General features: G+C 40.6%; 1 protein-coding gene across 1 annotated transcript in view; it reads left to right on the top strand.

Annotated features, from left to right (window-relative positions):
• The first annotated feature begins 6,561 nt into the window (after window positions 1-6,561).
• The window catches only part of SLC35F3 (solute carrier family 35 member F3), a 424,209-nt gene continuing 409,477 nt past the window's right edge, over window positions 6,562-21,293 (top strand). Inside the window, exons 1-2 of the mRNA XM_003824486.5 lie at window positions 6,562-12,309; window positions 12,708-12,937. Coding sequence (XP_003824534.3) covers window positions 12,257-12,309; window positions 12,708-12,937 — 283 coding nt within the window. The 5' untranslated portion in view covers window positions 6,562-12,256. The remainder of the gene's footprint in view (window positions 12,310-12,707; window positions 12,938-21,293) is intronic.

Below are 21,293 nucleotides of genomic sequence, written 5' to 3'. Positions count from 1 at the left end.
TACAAAGCTCTTTGTGGCTTCTCCACTCTCCACCTATTACAGCCTCCCCATCCATACTGTACCCTCTAAATAGGTTGCTGTCTTACACCTCCAGGCCTTTGCACCTATTGCTTTTTCCTTCTTTAACTCCTTCTTCTTGTTTTCCTGGCTAATTTCTATTTATTTTTCAAAACTAATTTGTGTCATTGTATTAGTCCATTTTCATGCTGCTATAAATAACTACATGAGACTGGGTGATTTGTGAAGAAACGAGGTTTAATTGACTCACAGTTCTGCAGGCTACACAGGAAGCATGACTGGGAGGCCTCAGGAAACTTACAGTCATGGTAGAAGGTGAAGGGGAAGCAAGCAGCTTCTTCACAGGGCAACAGGAGAGCGAGAGAGAGTGAGGGGGGAGGTGTCACACCTTTAAGCCATCAGATGAGAACTCACTCACTGTTATGAGAACAGCATGGGGGAAGTCCACCCCCATGATCCAGTTGCCTTCCACCAGGTCCCTCCCCTGACACATGGGGATTACAATTCGACATGAGATTTGTGTGGGGACACAGAGCCAAACCATGTCAGTCATCTAATCTAGGAAGCCTTATCTGACATCTCTCTGGTGCCCCATCTTCTTTATTCTTTCTCTAGTACTGACTTGTAAATCCCTCCTGCATGCTTCCCTAGTGTCATTTGCATGCATCCACCATGGCCCATGTTGCACTACGTTGCAATTGTTTGTCTGTGTATTTATTACGTTGTGGGTTTGTTAAGGGCAGAAAATGACTGTCTTATTTGTCTTACTAGCCTCCGTCTTAGAACCTAGCACACAGCATGTACTCAATACATTTTTATTTAATTAATTTAAAAACAGACGTATATGTAAATATCCTAAATATTTCAGGAAACTTGGACCTTTTGTAAAAAATAAATCATTCTCATGTCAAAAAACACATTTTTAATAAAGTTATTTTTAAAAGTTAATGAGTTAAACTTTCATTTGGTGATTTAAAAAATACAGTTATTATCCATGGGGAATTGATTCCAGGACAACCCTTTTATCCCCCAACCCCACCAAAATCTGCAGACGCTCATGTCTGCTCAAATAATTTGCATATAAACTACACACATTCTCCTGAATATTTTAAATCATCCATAGATTACTTATAATACCTAATGCAATGTAAATGCTGTGTAAACAGTTGTTATAATGTACTGGGGTTTTTTGTTGTTTTTATTTTGATTTTTATAATTTCAACTTTTATTTTAGATTTGGGGGGTACATGTGCAGGTTTGTTTTCTGGGTATATTGTATGTTATGTGTTGATTTTTAAATTTGTATTCTTTTGTATTGTGTTTTTTCCAAATAGTTTTTGTCTGAGGCTGGTTGACTCCAACAATGTAGAACTCGGAAATATAGAGGGCTGACTGTAAGCTATAGAAACATATATGCAGAATTTATTCCTTATTTGAAAGTAGCATATGATCAGCTTGGCTTTCAACCCAGGACTCATTGGAAGAAATTTACTCATTGAGGTTTTATTATGGGAAGAAAATGAAAAGCACATAACTTCATTCAGGCAGTGAGTATAATTCCTTTAGACAGAGGATACAGATATATTGACTGGTTGCTGTTGAAACCCTCGTCTCAGAACTGAAATCAATCAAAAGTGAATACAGTGCCAGCTAAGCAAAATGAAGCCAGTGCATGATCATTTCTATCCTTGACCCCTTTCCTTCAAATTAACCCAGGAACCATAGGGAAGACAGAAGGGGAAAAGCATCTTTACATGTTACATTTCTGAATATATCCTGATAAATGTGTTAGCTTTGATATAATTACACAGATGTTTTGAAAAAGAAAAATAGATAAACATATATAAAATTGTGTATCAGGAATATATCTACATGCAGATAGGATGTATCAAATTTTGGAGTGCCAACAATTAGAAAAGCCATTATATATTTTTAAAGACATCAGAAAGCTGTGGAAGGAACATGTATTAGGTGAATTAATTATCTAGAGAATTAATTCTATTCTAAGGTGAGCTGATGGTTGCCAACAGCCATTTGTTTGTTTTTTGTTGGTTTGTTTTATACCTGGGAGCACTTGCCAATTTGGAGTGCAAGCCAAAAGTTGAAAAAGACCCTGGAAGAGGGCCTTTTCCTAAGATCAGTGAAATTAGTGAGGGTTTCAGTGATTAAACAGAGCTGGGGAATAAATTAGAAACTTAAAGGGCCCCAAGTTTTCCCCATGGAATATTTACTAAGTTCTGGGGTTGGATGAGAGGTGGAAGAAGTAGGTCAAAACTTCTAAAGACAGAAGAAGCCATATCTTAGTGGTGATTAAGCAACAAAGACTCACCGAGAGAGGGCCTGACTAAAAAATGCCAACAGTCTCTCTCTTAAGCTATTTAGCGATTTTTAAAGCTATAAAGATAGGTGGCTGGAGACCTGGGCTGGGGATCTCTGAAGCCCAGAGATAGATTTCTTGCTGTGAAAGCCCTAGGAGGACAATGCACAAAGAAAAAGGGAAAAGTAGAGCTAGAACCTTACTAAAACTGCAATTAAACCTCAAGCCAGTTTACTGTCTGATTAGGTTAAGATGATCTATTTGTCATGCTACCTGATTAACAGAAGAAGAAAATATTCTCTTCTGGGGAATACAATCATCTGAAGGCTCTATAGTGTTTCAAATCAAAACATCTAGAATAGGAAAAAATTACTAGACATGCAAATAAGCAAGAAAATATGACCAAAAATCAACAGAAAAATAGACAATAGAAGCATATTCACATATGACCTCCATATTAGAGCTAACAGATAAGAACTTTAACATAACTATGGCAAATATGTTAAAAGAACCACAGAGAAGCTCTTTGAAAAATGCTTAATTGCAGTCCATATATAGAAGTTTCTTACTGAGGGATCTGAAGAGCAGTCTGAAATTAGTGTGTAAAAATGCTTCCACATGGTTTTGAGACACTCCTTTCTCTAAGGGGTGTCATTCACTAGTTATCTACATCAGCCTCATCAGGTTGCCTATTAAAATTTAGCTTATCAGGCCTACTTGGAGGGGGGAACCTTCCCTATAATTGGATAGGATATGAGAGCCTGCATTTTGAAGTAGCATCTGAGGTGATTCTGGAGAACTATAAACTTTAAGAACCAGGAGCATAGAGAATTTCTGCTTTGTGATTCTGAGGATTCTGAATATCCCAGGCAGAGCTGGTCTCAAGATCTTGTTGATATTCTTGAGGCACCCATAATGTCTACAGGTTATAATAAAATCAAGTTACACCAAATTGTACCACACATGCACAGTTATTAAACAAACAGCATTTACTGGCAAGTGTTCAGAAAAATGTTTATATGGCCTGTTTCGTAGCCCACACAAAGGGCAGCATTCTGTTCTTATAGACCCTCTAACCACAAAAAAACATAAAAAGCTCACTCAGAAGCAACAATATTCTAGAGCAGGATTCTTTGCCCAGGTTGGAGTGCAGTGGCACGATGATCTCGGCTCACTGCAACCTCCGCCTCCCAGGTTCAAGCGATTCTCCTGCCTCAGCCTCCCAAGTAGCTGGGATTACAAGCACGCACCACCATGCCCAGCTAATTTTTGTATTTTTAGTAAAGACGGGTTTCTCCATAGTTGTCAGGCTAGTCTCAAACTCCTGACCTCAGGTGGTCCACCCACTTCAGCTTCCCAAACTGCTGGAATTATAGGTGTGAGCCACTGCGTCCTGCTCTACTACTCTTAGAGTTGGCATCAGGCAACTAAAAATATATAAATGTTGGCTGGAAAAACGATGGCAAATTTTGGGTACTATCCCTAGGAATAGAAGTTAAATCCTGGGTAACCTGATGGAGAGGGTCTCTGAAATATTGTATCCAATCCACACACCATGTACATCTGTAATTCCCCAAGGAAAACTCATTTCTTACACTTATAGATACCATTTAAAAAGCAAAATTTTCACCAGTGAGAGCCCACTTCTGATATTCACTGTGCCAAAATGCAAAGCATTAGGTGTTAATTGACATGTGGATAATAGAAGAACCTATGGTAGCTGTTCTGCAATGTGGCATTTATGGTATAATGCTGGCTGACCACAGCTGATTGGAAGAGTGGTTTGCTGGCCTCAACTAGTGAATGCACACCTGGTATCACATGGTCCAAGCCAAAGTATTTAACTTGAGAGTTATAGCCATAAAGAGAACTGTCTGGAGAGGTGAGGGTACCGAGGGGTAAGGAGATAAAAGAGGTTCCCCTGTAGCACTTGGTGGGAGCAGCAGCAGTAATTGCAATGGCTGACAAAGTCCAGATCCAGAAACTTCCTGAGATGTTATGGAAATTGCTACATTTGACAAGTGGAAACGTTATAGAAGTGACAATAATAATCATTGCAATATTTACTGATAATAATCATTGCAATATTTACTGAGCACTAAACTCAGGCTCTGCGCTGTGCTGACTTCTTAATTGTTCAATTCATTTAATCTTTATAATAACTATTTGAGATTGATGCGAAAAATGAGGATTGGAGGAGTTCAATACCTTTCCCAGTTTGTCCAGCTGGTGAGTGGAGAAGCCAGTATTTAAGCCATTGTATTTGATTCCAAACCCCAAGCTATTGACTTTTTAAAAGGGAGAGGAGAGTGATGTGGCTTAGCAACTGCACATGTAAAAATTAAATAGGGATTTTAGTCAACATGAAACTTGGGTATGAGTCAACAGTTTCATGTGGCTGTCAAAAAGCCGAAGTCAACCTTTAGCTGCACTGTTAATTATATTAGCTCAGATCTGTTGAGTACGGGGCATGTGCTAAGCACTTGACATATATTAATGCATTGTATCTTTACAACAGTCTTACAAGGTCTTCCCTTTTATATTGATGAGGGAACTGATAGAAAGGTTAAAGACCTTACCCAGAGTTAGAGCAGCCTAAGAGAGAGAATGTGGTGATTAAATGGGGAGAGGCCTATATTCTGGTTATGCCTAAATCTTACCCTTAGTTTACCCAACGTGATTTTAAAAGCAAGGGGAGGATTTTGAGCTAACAAAACTTCGGTCATTGTTTACATTAGTGGTTCTCAAACATTAGTGTGCATAAAGTTTGTCTGGGGAATTCAGTGAAATTTACAACTCCCATGCCAACTTTGAGAGGTGATGATTCAGAATTAGCATTTAAACAACTGTCATGAGTGATCTCATGTCGGGTTGTGCTCAATGATCCCCTAAGGATGCTCTGAGAAACATTCGATGAGGTGTTCTTTGTAGTAGTTCAAGACTAGCTTAAGATGAAATACTTCAGGTATAAGGAAAAAAGGAGTCTTGTCCTACAGTCTCAGAAAGAGGGATTAAAAGCTTTCTGGCACACACAAAAGTGCACATGCATTCACACACACACAGAAAGAGGGAGAGAGAGCACCTTGTTTCTAAGGATCTCACAAAAAGAAGAGTCAAATTTATGTAGAATTATGAAGGATCTTATTTTTAATTTATACACCCAGATATTACTTGTTACTTTTAAAATAATGGCTTTGTAGTTTTTATTATTATAACAGCTATACAATAACAATACAGCAAGTGAGAATAATATTTTATCCAAAAAATTACTGCCCAGAACAATGTCAAGATTTCTCCCTGTGCTTTCTTTATGAGTTTGATAGTATCAGGTCTTATGTTTAAGTCTTCAATCCATCTTGAGTTGATTTTTGTATATGGTTTGAAATAAGGGTCAAATGTCATTCTTCTGCATGTGGTTATCCAGTTTTCCCAATACTATTTATTAAAGAGACTTTCCTTTCCCCATTGTATGTTCTTAGCACCTTTGCCAAAGATCATTTAACTAAATGTGTGAATTTATCTCTGGGCTCTCACTTTTGTTCCAGTAGGGTATAGGTCTGTTTTCATGGCAGTAACATGCTGTTTTGATTACTATAGCTTTGCAGTGCATTTTGAAATCATGTAGTGTGATGCTTCCACCTTCATTGTTTTTGCTCAAGATTGCTTTGGCTATTCAGGGTCTTACAGGGTTCCACACAAATTTCAAGATTGTTTTTCTATTTATGTAAAAAAATGGCATTGGAATTTTGATAGGGATTGCATTGAATCTGTGGATAACTTGGGGTGATATAGACATTTTAACAATACTAATCTTCCAATCCATGAACATGGGATATATTTCCATTTATTTGTGTCACCTTAAATTTCTTTCATCAATGTTTTAAAATCAGTGAACAAATGTTTTACCTCTTTGGTTAAATTTACTCCTAAAATTTTAAATTTTTTGGTAGCTATTATAAATAGGATTTATTTCTTGAAATATTTTTTCAGATCTTTGTAGATAGTGTATAGTGTATAGGAAAGCAATTGATTTTTGTATTTTGATTTTGTATCCTGTAACTTTATTGAATTCATTTATTCTAACAGTTTTTTTTGTTGGAGATTTTAGGGTGATATATATCATATATATATATATATATATATATATGATAATGTCATCTGCCAAAAAAAGACAATTTTACTTCATTCTTTCCAATATGGATTTCTTTTATTTCTTTTCTTGTCCGGTTGATCTCACTAGGACTTCTAGTACTATATTGAATAAAAGTGATGAGAGTGACATCTTTGTCTTTTTCCAAACCTTAGAGGAAACATTTTTAACTTTTCATCATTGAGTATAATGTTAGCTGTGGGTTTTTATACATGGATTTTATTATGTTGAGATATATTCCTTTTATGCCTAATTTGTTGAGAGCTTTTATCATGGAAGGATATTGAATTTTGTCAAGTGTTTTTTCTACATTTAATAAGATGATCATGTGGTTTTTTATCCTTCGCTCTATTGATGTGGTATATTACATTGATTTGTGTATATTAATCAATTCCTGCGTCCCAGGGATAAATCCCACTTGATCATGGTGTATGATCCCTTTAATATGCTGTTGAATTTGGTTTGCCAGTATTTTGTTTAGGACTTTTGCATCTACGTTCATCAGGGATATTGGTCTATAGTTTTCCTTTTTTGTAGCCTTCTTCTCTGGCTTCAGTATTATGGTAAGCTGGCTTCTTAAAATAAATTGGAAAGTCTTCCCTTCTCTTCAATTTTTTGGAAAAGTTTGAGAAGGACTGATATTAACTCATTCTTAAATGTTTTTTAGAATTCATCAGTGAAGCCATTAGGTCCTGGGCTTTTCTTTCTTGGGAGGATTTTAATTACTGGTTCAATCTTCTTACTAATTATAGGTCTATTCAGATTTTCTATGTCTTCATTAGTTAGTCTGGGTAGTTGTATGTTTCTAGGAATTTATCCATTTTTTTCTAGGTTATCCAGTTTGTTGGTGTATAGTTGTTCATAGTAGTTTCTTAAGATACTTCGTATTTCTGTGGTATCAGTTGCAATATTTCCTTTTTCAGTTCTGATTTATTTGAGTCTTCTCTCTTTTTTCTAGTTTGTCTAGCTAAAGGTTTGTCAATTTTGCTTTTTTTTAAAAAAAATTGACTCTTCACAATTTTTTGGATATGAACCCCAAAGCACACTCAACAAAAGCAAAAATAGATAAATAGGATTGCATCACACTGAAAAGTTTCTGCCCACCAAAGGAAATAATCAACAGAGTGAAGAGACAACATAAGGAATGAAGGAAGATGCTTATAAACCATATATCTGATAAGAGGTTAATCACCAAAATACATAAGGAACACAAAAACTCAGTAGCAACAAAACAAATAACCCAATTAAAAAATGGACAAAGGACAGGAATAGACATTTCTCAAAAGAAGACACACAAATGGCCAAAAGGTATATGAAAAAATGCTCAATGTCAGTAATTATAAGAGAAATGCAAATTAAAATGACAACGAAATATCACCTTACACCTTTTTAAATGGCTTTCTTCAAAAAGACAAAATAAAACAAGTATTGGTGAGGCTATGGAGAGAAGGGAACTCTTATAAACTGTTGGTGGGAATGTAAATTAATACAGCCATTATGGGAAAATGTATGCAGGTAACTGAGAAAACTAAAAATAGAACTACCATATGATCCAGCAAACCGATTTCTGGGAATATATCCACAGGAAATGAAATCAGTATATCAAAGAGATATCTGCACTCCTATGTTTATTGCAGCACTGTTCACAATAGTCAAGTTATGAAATCATCCTAAGTGTCAATTGATGGATGAATAGATAAATAAAATATTATATATACACATATATTTATACACACACATGCAATGAAATACTCTTCAGCCTCAAAAAGAAAAGACAATCCCGTCATTTGCAATAACATGGATAAGCCTGAAGGACATTGTGCTAAGTAAAGTAAGCCAGGTATGGAAAGACAAATACCACATGATCTCACTTACAAGTGGAACATTTTAAAAAGTTGAACTCATAGAAGCGGAGAGCAGAATGGTGATTGCTAGAAGCTGTGACTATGGGGAGGAATGAGAAGATGTTGGTCAAAGTGTGCAAGGTTTCAGTTAGACAGGGTGAATAAGATCTAGGGTTCTAACATACAGCGTGGTGAGTATAGTTAACAATAATGTATGTATACTTGAAAACTGCTCACAGAGTAAATCTTACATGTTCTCCTAAAAAATGTTAAGTATTTGGTGTGTCAGATATGATAATTAGTTTGATTTAATCATTTTACAGTGTATCCATATATCAAAACATCATGTTTTACACTGTAAGCATATATAATTTCTATTTGTCACTTAACCTTAATAAAACTGGAATATATTTTAGAAGAACATAGTGACATAGAAAAGCAGCATAATGAAGTTTTTAAAATAGACTTTTTTTTAAGAACAATTTCAGGTTCACAGCAAATTTGAGGAGAAAGTACAGAAAGTTTTTAAATACCTTCCCCCTGTCACACACCACAGCTTCTCTCCACCCACGTCAACATCCTGCACCAGTGGTACATTCGTTACAAATAATGAGCCAACATTGACACATCACTATCACCCAAAGTCTATAGTTTACATTGGGGTTGACTCTTAGGGTTGTGCATCCACTGAGTTTTGACATATGTATAATGATATATATCTACCATTACAGTACTATACAAAATCAACCCACTGCCCTAAAAATCCTCTGTGTTCTGCCTGTTCATCCCATCCTCTCCCCAGTCATTGGGAACCAGTGATCTTTAAACTATCTCCATAGTTTTGCCTCTCTCAGACCGGTTTCTTTCACTTAGCAATATGTTTTCAATTTCCTTCATGTCTTTTTGCAGCTTGATAGCTCATTTTATCACTGAATGGAATATTCTTTTGTATGGATGTACCACAGTATGTTTATTCATTCAGCTACTGAAGGACATCTTGGCAATTATGAAAAAAGTTCCTATAAACATTTGTGTGCAGATTTTTGTGGGGACTTAAGTTTTGAACTCATCCAGGTAAATATCAAGGAGCATGACTGATGGGTTGCATGGTAACAGTATGATTAATTTGGTAAGAAACTCAAACTGTCTACCAAAGTGCTGTACCATTTTGCATTCCCACCAGCAATGAATGAGAGACTTCTTGCTGTTCCACATCCTGCCAGCATTTGATGTTGTCAGCGTTTGGTATTTTATTCATTCTAGTAGGTGTATAGCAATACATCTTTTTTGTCTTAATTTGGAATTCCCTAATGATGTATGATGTGGAGCATCTTTTCATGTGCTGATTTACCATCTGTATATCATCTCTATTGATATGTTTGTTCAGCTGTTTTGCTAATTTTTTAATTGGGATCATTTTCTTATTGTTGAGTTCTAATTATTCTTATTTTTTATAACAGTTCTTAATCATGTATATGATTTGACGTACTTTCTATTGGTCTGTAGCTTTTCTTCCCATTGTTTTAACAGTGTCTTTTGTAGAGCAGAAGTTATTAATCTTAACGAAGTCCAATAACAATTTTTACTTTCATGGATCATGCCTTTGATGTTGTATCTAAGATGTCATTTACAAACCCAAGGTCACCTAGGTTTTCTCCTTTTTATCTTCTAAGAGTTTTATAGTTTTGCATTTTATATTTAGGTCTATGATCTATTTTGAGTTAATTTTTGTGAAAGGTGTAAGGTCTGTATCTATGTATCCAGCTTCTTTTCTTTTTTTCTCTTTCTTTCTTTTTTTTTTGTGATTGGATGTCTAGTTGTTCTAGCACCATTTGTTGAAAAGGTGATCTTTTCTCCATTAGATTTCTTTTGCTCCTTTGTCAAAGATCACTTGACTCTTATGTGTGGGTCTATCTTGGCCTCTCTATTCTGTTCCATTAATCTATTTGTCTGCTCTTTCACCAATACCACACTGTCTTGATTACCGTAACTATAGTAAGTCTTGAAGTTGGGCAATGTCAGTCCTCAGAATTTGTTCTTCTCCTTTAATATTGTGTTGGCTATTATGGGTCTTTTGCCTTTTCATATGAACTTGAGAATCAGTTTGTGATATTCACAAAATAACCTCCTGGGATTCTGATTGGAATTACTTTGAATCTATAGATGAAGTTGGGAAGAACTGACATCTTAACAATATTAAATTTTTCCATCCATGAACATAAAATATCTCTCTATTTAGTTCTTTGATTTCTTTCATCACAGTTTTGTAGTTTTTCTCATATAGATATTGTACATATTTATTAGATTTGTACCTAAATATTTCATTTGAGTGGTGTGCTAATATAAATAGTATTGTGGTTTTAATTTCAAATTCCCATTGTTCGTTGCTAGTATATAGAAAAGCAGTTGACTTTTGTACATTAATTTTGTATCCTTCAATCTTACCATAATTGCTTATTAGTAACAGGAGAGTTTTTTTGTCAATTGAAATTTTTCTACATCAACAGTCATGTCAGCTGCAAAGACAGTTTTCTTTTACCTTTTCCTTCACAATACGTATACTTTTAATTTCCTTTTCTTGTCTAATTTCATTAGCTGGGACTTTCAGTATGATGCTGAAAAGGATTGCTGAGTAGAGACATACTTGCCCTGTTCCTTATTTTAACAGGAAAGCTTCTAGTTTCTCACCATTAAGCATGGTGTTAGCTGTACGCTTTTGTAAATGTTCTTTTTCAAGTTGAGAAAGTTCCCCTCTATTCATAGTTTGCTGCTATACAATATGATTTTAATATAAAAAAGCAGTACATAAAGTAGTGTGTACAATTTCATTCCGATTTTTGTGACAACTGTATTTTGCATTGGAAAAAAGCCTGGAAGAGAATACGTTCATAATTGAAAGTCGTCATTTTTGGCTGGATAATGGATATTTTCTTCTCCACATACTTCTATCTTTTCTAAATTTGCCCCGATGAAAAATAATATTATGAAAGGTGATTAGGTAGTCTGAAGAGAATGCCTTTCGGCCGTCGGGGGCAGTGGGGTGGTAAGGAAACAGATGAGAAGCTTTTAAAATGGAAATCTATGAAGAGATAACTGATTTCGTAATTGCATCATCAGTGGGAAAGTAAGCTCTCTGAGGACCAGGTCTGACTGAGAGATCCCCACAGCGTAATAGATAATACATTTTGTGTCTCAGCGTTGCTATGAAACGCCATTTATTCACTTGGCATGCTGAGCATGGAACCAGGTTTCTTTCTTTCCAAGTAGTTTTGCTAATTTAGAGAAAGAGAGAGACAGACATATACATAGAGAGAGAGAGAGTGTGTGTGTGTGTGTGAGAGAGAGAGAAAAGTACTGAACTGGGAGCAGCAGGGTTTGAGTCAAAAGAGAAGGGTGGAGGAGCGCGTCCGGTGCCCCAAGGCTTCCAGGCGGAGCGCGGGCGCGAGGTGCGGGCTCCGGGGCGGAGCGCACGCCCGGGAGGCGGGAAGTGGGCAGCAGCGCCCCCGCCTGGCCCCTGTGCGCCCCGACCCGACGCCTCCCCGCCCGACCAGGTGCCTCGAGAGCGCACAGCTGGGAGGGCTCTCCCGGTCGCGGCGAGACTCACGCCTGCGGTGTGCTAGGGCGGCGGCGACGGTGACGGGCGTGGGGCGCGGCGCTGCCTCGGCTGCCGGGTCGTTGCGGCGAGCGCGCGGGCCGGCCTGGAGTCAACGGGCTGAACCGCCGCGCCTGCATCGTGCCGCACGCCGCGGAGGCGCTCGGGTACAGACCGCGCGGGCGCGCACAAAGCGGCCCGGGGCGGCCGGCGCGGCGCAGACCCTCGGTGGGCAGCGCACTCCAGTCTTCCCCGGCTAGCGGCTGCAGGGAGCTCCGGCCCGCGGCCCCTCCGCCTCAAGTCTGGGAGCTGCCGGTCCCACTCTGTCTTTGCCTATGGGGATTCGAGAGTTTCCCAGCGGCGCACCCAGGGGCAAGAGCATTGCCGTGTGAGTAGCGCCCCGGGCGTGGGTGAGCGAGCCGGCGGGCGGGAGGCCGGAGCGCCGGGGTAGCCCTTTGCAGCTGGGACACTGGGCAGTCTGAGGCTCGGGGAAGGGCGGCGCGCGCGGTGGAGCTGCTCGGGAAGTTTCAGTCATTCTTTCCCTCGCCACTCGCCCCAACCCGCACTGCCCCGAGACGCCCAGGATAGGGCACTGGGGACAGCTGCCCGGGGAAGTGGGTGAGTGGCGGCGGGAAGGGAGCAGCGCGGGCTCTGCCGCGGCGCTCGCCCCCGGAGGGCCCCGGCCGCGCTCTTGCTCTCGCCCTGGGATCTGCTCCTCACGAATCCCCTCCTCTCTGTCCATGCTCCCCCTGCCCACCCACCTGCCCGTGGCGCCTGCGACCGCAGTGGCATGAGGAGGTCACCGGACGTCAGCCCCCGGAGACTGTCCGACATCAGCCCCCAGCTCCGGCAGCTCAAGTACTTGGTGGTGGACGAGGCGATTAAGGAGGATCTGAAATGGTCGCGCTCCGTGGAGGATCTCACCAGCGGGCCCGTGGGGCTCACGTCCATCGAGGAGCGGATCCTGCGCATCACTGGCTACTATGGCTACCAGCCCTGGGCAGCGAGCTGCAAAAGTAAGACCCCCTCATGTCATGTTTCCCGTTCACTGGTCCATCTTCTTACCATTGTCACAGCAGCCTCGGGGAGCGCACGCAGTGAGGCGTCCCCCCACCCCCTCCCGCCCTGCCTGCTGATACAGACCCAGGTTTGCAACTTCGAGGAAGAGGCCCGGAGACGGAGTTCTCCTGGACCTCTGAGGCGTTCTGATGCGTTCTCTTACACCCCTTCCTCTCCCACACACAGGATCTCTCTGTATCCTTATCACTCCACTGCCAAATACGGAGGACACTCCTATGTGGCAGACCGTGGGAAACGGATCAGAAACTCAAAGTATCCCGGACAGCGTGGCTTCCCCGCGGATCTGAAAGTCTCACAGGGCCCTCGGTCAGGTCTCACCAGGCTCAGATGGAGATGCTGACTTACGTAGCCAGGATTTTAACTCTTCCTTGCATCTCCTAGCCCTGATGATAGAGGACAATTCTTGGGGTCTTCATTTTAGATGCCATTCACGCCCTTCTCCCCTGGATTTTATCGGTCTTCAGTAAGGAGGTTCTATAGGGATCATTCTAGATAGTGGTGTTGGTCCCTGCAAGTTGAATGTTTGGTGTCAGGTGGAGAAGCTGAAATGTTTTTCTTTCCGTGGGTCCTAGCTAATGGCTTTGAGGATGCTGTGATCAATTAGACAGACATTATCTTATGTCACCAGGACTAATTTGGTGGACATTCTTTTTCTCACTTTGCAAGAGAGAGGTTGATTATGATGAAATCCAGATATCTATAAATATAACCATAATTAGGTGGTGCCATCACTGTAGTTTGACATAAGAGATTGCCATTTGCCACCTCAGTCCGTATGAGAAATGGGCCTTGATGTCTTTCATTTGTAATAAAGACTAGATTAATAGCTTGTTGATTTTGAGTTTTTTTCGACCTTTTATTGCTTAAAATTGAAACATTATTTATTGGTCTTTAAGGGGAAAACGGGCGTTTGTAATTTAATCATATTCATCACTTAAAAAAATGTCTATCTTTAGATTATTCCTAAAACCTTCGAGTCCAAGGCAAAGGTCAGTGGTATGCTAGCAGTTAGCTGGTTAGTTTAAAATTATTTGCAGGAAGAAACAGGATTTGAATGTTTTGTTTTCATGCAACTTGCTTTTAAAAGACTGTGTTTCATTGGGTATAAGCCTTTAAAAAAATTGTCTGTATCTCTTCCAATCTCTTGCCTCTGCTGCTAAAATTGTAGCTGATTACAAAAGGAAGACAAGGGGCCAAATTCTCTTTTTGGTTGAAAAACCCTGGGCATGGGATAACAAAAATTAAACCCCATTGGAAACCATATTTCTTATGGGCATGGATAGAACGCTCAATTTTTATTTCTGCTTTCTAAATTTCTATTAGAAAATAGCAATTTTCTATTCTTATTTCCATTTTCTGCTTCCTTAATAACAAAAGACAGTGGTATAAATGACAGCCTTCATAAAGTCATCTCTTTGGTGCTTGAAGTCATAAAAAGGTTTTATCTTTATAAATCTATTTGTGACTGGCTGTATGTGCTTTGTGGAAGTTATCACCAAGGTTTGTGATTTGGGGGCTTGCCAGAGAGCTTACAGCAGTGATGACTGTTTGGTACAACATATTTTGTAGTTAAGACAAGAGAAGGGCCATGTGGAAATGGAGTCCCTTGCATCACTAGAGCTAATTCTTAAATGCCTCTCTCTGAGGCTTCACTGGAAGAGTAAATAGTAGCAGGGAAGGCTACAGTGATCGTTGAAATATGAATAAAATCAGCTCATTCCACTCTCTCTATTCCTGTGAGGATTCTTCTTTATTCCAAGGTATTTCCTTGTTACTATAACGCTTTAGGTGACAACTGACATTTTGGTGAATTAATTAGGTGTTATGTTTAAATTTAGAGAAGGTAATGTTTTATTAATGTATTAATGCAGCAAAAGAGGTTGTCTTTTTGTTTTTTTTTGTTTGTTTTTTGAGAGGGAGTCTCACTCTGTCACCCAGGCTGGAGTGTAGAGTGCAGTGGCATGATCTTGGCTCACTGCAAGGTCCACCTCCTGAGTTCAAGTGATTCTCCTGCCTCAGCCTCCTGCGTAGCTGGGATTACAGGCGTGCGCCACCACATCCTGCTAATTTTTGTATTTTTAGTAGAGATGAGGTTTCACTATGTTGGCCAGGCTGGTCTTGAACTCCTGACCTCAGGTTATCCACCCACCTTGGCCTCCCAAAGTGCTGGGATTATAGGCGTGAGCCACCATGCCCGGCCCAGAAGAGGTTTTAAGGCAGAACTTTTGCTGTTTGCCATTTCTACTCAATTGATAATAATAAAGAGGCTTATCTATTACCTGTAGGTATCACCTAGTTGCTTTATTTGTTGGTTGGTAATTGTACTCTATAAATGGGGAGAGATGATGGTTACAAAAAAAACAAAACAAAGACAAAAAAAAAAAACATTCTCATGATCTCCAGAGTGAGTTATGGAAGCTCCAAGCTATTATGTCACCTTTCAGTCATCTTTCAAAGTGATTTATCTGTGTCCTAAATGAAGGAGTTGCCAGTGAAAGTTTCTGGATGTAAGTCATTTGCCCTTGTAGCAGAAGAAACCATTTGAATGACCCAATATTCATTTGTATCCTCTTCATTTTTAGATTTTGTTTGGGTTGTTAAGATAAATGAGGTAATTGTGAACAGTACAGAAATTACCTTTGCTCAGTATTCTCAACTCAGTCATTTGGATTCGCAAGTTTCGCTCTAGACAAGAGAATTTTGTAAAGGATTCTTTTTTTTTTTTTTTTGACAGAGTCTTATTCTGTCACCCAGGCTGGAGTGCAATGGTGCAATCTCGGCTCACTGCAACTTCCGCCCCCTGGGTTCAAGCAATTCTCCTGCTTCAGCCTTCTGAGTAGCTGGGACTAGCACCACCATGCCTGGCTAATTTTTTGTATTTTTAGTAAAGATGGGGTTTCACCATGTTGGCCAGGCTGGTCTCGAACTCCTGATCTCATGATCTGCCCACCTCGGCCTCCCAAAGTGCTGGAATTACAGTCGTGAGCCACCGTGCCTGGCTTAAAATTTACCCAGCTTCCCCAAATAATAGTATTTTTTTTTAGAAGGAGTTTTGCTCTGTCGCCCAGGCTAGAGTGCAGTGGCACAATCTCAGCTCACTGCAACCTCTGCCTCACAGGTTCAAGCGATTCTCCTACCTCAGCTTCCTCCTGAGTAGCTGGGACTACAGGCACCCACCACCATGCCCGGCTAATTTTTGTATTTTTAGTAGAGACAGGGTTTCACCATGTTGGTCAGACTGGTCTCGAACTCCTGATCTTGTGCTCTGCCCTCCTCGGCCTCCCAAAGTACTGGGATTACAGGCATGAGCCACTGCACCCAGCCTAGGATTCTTTTTTAAAAATCCCAAAGGCTCCTGGGTCTGAAAGGGATGGCTTTTGTGAAACATTCAACTGAGAATTAAACTGTAAACAAGGAAGTAAGAAGGGCCCAGTTCCTCTTCTCAGTGGCAAAAGTCCTCCAAGCTCCACAGTCCATGTTTTTGAACCAAACCACTTGGCAGTATTCCTGGGAATTCTTCAAATTATCATCTGTTGAGTGGATCCAGGGCCCAGAAAGCACCTGGGCCACAGGAGGGGCTCAATAAATATTTGTTGAATGAATGGATGGCTGCTGCCTGAAATACTGACCTCTGGGACAGGGAGCTTTGAATATGCTTCTGTAGTGATTTGTATCATTTACCTCTTTATGCTGACTTCCTGTTATGTGGAATTGCTCTACTCTTTCCTAGTTCTTCCATCACAAGTGCTTTCTGAACCACAGACTGGACCAGAATTCTTGGTGATAAGCTTTGGTTTGGCCCAGGGTTTCTTGATCTCAGCACTATTAACCCTTTGTGCTGTATAAGTATTTGTTGTAGGGAGCTGTCATGTACATTGTAGGATGTTTAGCAGTATCTCTGACCTCTGCCTATTAGATGTCAGTAGCTTACCACCCTGCCCCCTAAGTTGTAGCAACTCAGTATCCCATGGGGGGCAGCCTTTAGTTGAGACCCACTCATTTAGGGTAACCCCCAAATTTATGCTGCAATAGAACTCTCTTCTGTTGCCCAGTAATGCTAAACAAGCAGGCCTACCTTACAAATTCCTGACCCTCTCCTTCCTCACCTTTCTTCCTGGACCACTTTTTAGGTTTTTAGGATGGCCAGATCGAGTAATCATCACCACTGGCAGTGCAAGTGTCTTCTGAAGATTTGAAAGAGCCTGTTCCTTCTGCAGCTGGCATGATTCCACAACCAATCATCATAAATTGACACCCTGTAGGAAGTGCTTTAGAATTCAGGAGACTCTGAACAGTTTCTTTTAATAACTTCCTTTTCTTTCCTACCTTTTGCCCCAGTAGAAGAGAAATGACTGATTAGAATATCTTCTGCTTCCTTTTCCTTTCTCATTTCTCTGGGATGGACACCAATTAGGGAGGAGATGGCTAGAGAAGGGACGAGGAGAATCAAAGACCAGAAAAATCTGTATAGTAGACAGCCAGCCCCAGGCGTCTGATAGTGTGGGACAGCTGGTGGCATTTCCATACAGGAATGATTGAAGGAACATATCTTGGAGTTTCCAGATAGAGGCTCTGCTGCAGGATGAAGGAACATCTACAAATACTCCTTTATTTTCATTTATTCATTTAAAAAACCTTTTTTCAGCAGTCAGTGTATGTCAGAATAGAGAGAGAAGTGCTGGAAGAGGTGGCTCACTGTCCAGGTGTGCCTTCGTCTAGAAATACAGGTCAACACAAACCTGCATTAGAACACAGACATTCTAAGGGTGGGCAGGATGTTTCCCTTTCCGAAAGGTTTCCCTAAAGGATGTTTTCAAATATTGAACTCTTAAATCCTTTTCTGGGTAAAAAGTCCCCAAAAAATTTTAGGAATAGCTTTTTTGAAGGGGGTCATGCTTATTGCTTAACATGAAGTGCAATTATCATTTGAGTAGGTTTATACACTTTGTTGAACATCAACTATTATTCACTACAGGTTCTGGTATGTTGAGATTTAAATGCTTTTTTCCAGAATGTGAATGGATTGAGTTTTAAGTCATTTGTAGAATGGAGAGAGGGTCAGTCTTAAAAGACCAACTGTCTCTAGCCCACTCCAGCCCGCCATTGGCAACGTGAACCTGGGACAGGAACATGCAGGTTAATGAACAAATCCCAGCTTATCTGGGTGGAGGTTTTCTAGTTCAAGCTGAAAAAATGTAGGGCACTGAATAACACACCTGGTGACAAGGAAATTGCATGTTTCAGGATTCTCCAGGTTTAAAAGTTGTAAAGGGTTTGTATGAGGTGAGGGGGAAGGGCTCATGGAAAGGCTGTCTTCCTAGTGTCCCTGTTAGTTCACCCTGAACTGTGAGTATATGTTGCTGGCGTAGATACCGGTGCTAAATGGAACAGTGCCTTATAGTATCATTGAATTCATGGTGAGCAACTTCTGTCTGATCCTCCTAAAATAGTAAAGGTCAGGTCAGCAATTCAAAAATGACCCACTTGTAAGAGATGTATAATTTGGTTGTAAAAGTTTATTCTAGAATGGAGCTTGGCATATGAAATATGAGATGGAAAAGATTTTAAAAGAAAAGAGTAAGAGGGCTTGAGGGGGTGGTGAGTTGAGCATTAGAGCACAGCATTTTTTGTTGGGTCAGAGAATTAATTTTATTCCTAAATATGCTAACAATTTAGTAAATAGTTTCTGAGTTTTGATGTAATGAAAATGCAGAACTATTATCTTTTAAGGAAACGAGGTGACCCCAGCTCACTTAGATCATTGCCATGGGGTTATAAACCCTTCGCATCTGCCATGGGGTTAGAAATCCTTCGTGCCTATTAATGTGCCTTTATTTTCATTTGTTCATTTAGCAAACTTTTAAAGCATTTACTATGTGCCAGAATACAGAGATAAGTGATGGGAGACACAGTCCTCACCCTAAAAGCTTTCCAACTAGAGCAGGTGAAATCTGAAGTACGCATATGGTGGTGATGGGGAAATGGCCTCACCTCCAGGGAAGTGAAGTCTTCCAGGCTTTAGGGAGACATGGGCAAGGAGAGTTCTCCCTGCTCTTCAGAAGTCCCTCCTGGATCTCATTAAAAAGAGTCTAGTCTAGTCTGAAACTCTCCAGCTTTGAGCCTTGGTCCTTTCCTTAAGCAGCTGGAAACATTCAGGTTAGTTGCATTCAAACATAAATCCACATGCAAATGCACCATTGATGTTTGTTAAGCATTTTACTGTAAGCTGTTAGGGATGCTCTGGCCCTGCAGCCCTGAGGGGTGTCCACTTAGTTTTTTTAATGTCTGGAGGAGCAGAGGAAATAGAATTCACATCCCAGCTTCATAGCTATATGACAAGTTCACTGCTATGAGCCTCTAGTTTCGCCGTGCGCGGTGGCTCATGCCTGTAATCTCAATGCTTTGGGAGGCCAAGACGGGTGAATCACGAGGTCAGGAGTTCAATACCAGCCTGGCCAAGATGGTGAAACCCCGTCTCTACTAAAAATACAAAAATTAGACCGGCATGGTGGTGGGCACCTGTAATCCCAGCTTCTCGGGAGGCTGAGGCAGAGAATTGCTTGAATCCGGGAGGCGGAGGTTGCAGTGAGCCGAGATCGTGCCACTGCACTCCATCCTGGGCGACAGAGTGAGACTCCATCTCAAAAACAAACAAACAAACAAACAAACACGAAAAGGAGATAATAGAACTACTTTCTAGGATTGTCGTGAAGATTAAATGAAATACAGTAGTCCCGCTTTATCGGAGGGAGAATGCATTCCAGGCCCCCCAGTGGATACTGTGGATAGTACTGAACCCAATATACACTATTTTTTCTTATATAGTAGTGAGCAGGTGGCATAGACAGCGTGGATACGCTGGACAAAGGGATGATTCACATCCTGGGTGGGATGAAGTGGGAAGGTTCAAGATTTCATCATGCAACTCAAAATGGCACACAATTCAAAACTTGTGATATGTTTGTTTCTGGAATTTTCCTTTTAGTATTTTCAGACCATAGTTGACCAAGGATAACTGAAACCATGGGAAGCAAAACCATGGAAAAGGGAGGACTCTTCCAATGTCTGTACAGCTGGCATCTATTAATGCACCTTTATATCCATTTAGCAAATCTTTTGAGCATTTACTTTGTGCCAGAATGCAGAGATTAGTGATGGCAGACACAGTCCTTGCCCTAAAAGCTTACTTACTGGAGTAGGTAAAATCTGAAGTGCTTATATGGTGTGATAAAGATCAGTTTGCAGTGCCTGGGGAGCCCTTTCTCATATCAGTGAGTTCATTCTTCAGCTGGAGGAGTCATTCACAACAGAAATAGAGGGGAGGTTTGCATTCCAAGCAAAGGGACAACATATGCACGGGAATGTAGTCAGCTATTGCTAGACGGTAATTCCGCTTGATTAGAACATCATGGGGTAGGAGTGTCGTGTATGAAGTTGGACTTGGGAGCAGAAACAGACTACAGTACATTACAGTACCAGTCATCTGATGCCTGTCACCTTCCTCATCCAGGTCCCAGCCTAAGTGTCACCTCCTCCCAAGAGCCTTTACTGATTACAGGAGGTGCTCTTGCATCTCCTATAGTGTTGTCACTTCTTTTACATAGTCACGACTAGTTTAAGAATGTGGCTGAAGCTCTTGCAGATAGAAAGCTCTCTAGGAGCAGGGCTTGTTATTGTGTCTCCACCCCTCACTGTGGTCTTGGCACATAGAACTCTGGTGATTCTTCCACAGTGCACAGAGTATCTCGATCAATAAACATTTGTTAAATGTACTTATTAAAGGCCTAAGTGGCCGTTTCCTCAGGCACATACACAAATGGCTCCTAAGTAAGCATCTACATTTCTGTAGGGTCGTCCAGAATTATCCTGCATAGAAACACTTCTAATTGCATTCCTCTGTCAAGAAATGGGACTTCTGTTGCTGGTTCTCTTCAGTCTTCACTTTAACCCCGCTAAAAACACTGACAAGTAATCGCACTCCTAGAACTTACATTATCCAGTCTTATATTGGGGTGTTCTGTCCAGTTTTGGTAACTTTAAAAATGATGTGGAAAAAATGAACAGGGCCCAGGGAAATAAAGAAAATGTATTGATGGAATCAAATATGTGTTCTACAGGCAAGGTTAAAGGATTAGGGGAGGAGGAAATTAGGGAAGAACGTGACATGTCTTCATGAGAACCATCAGAGCAGGCACCTTTGGAATGGCTTCCCAGCTCAAGACCCCTTAACTGCCCTGTACTACATCCTCTGTTTGGGCCCTTAGCAGCCAGACTGACATCATCTTCCTCCTG

This window comes from Pan paniscus, chromosome 1 (genome assembly GCF_029289425.2).
Source record: "Pan paniscus chromosome 1, NHGRI_mPanPan1-v2.0_pri, whole genome shotgun sequence".
NCBI lineage: Eukaryota > Metazoa > Chordata > Mammalia > Primates > Hominidae > Pan > Pan paniscus.
The sequence above is the reverse complement of the archived record's forward strand: the minus strand, read 5'-3'. Positions and strand labels throughout refer to the sequence as shown.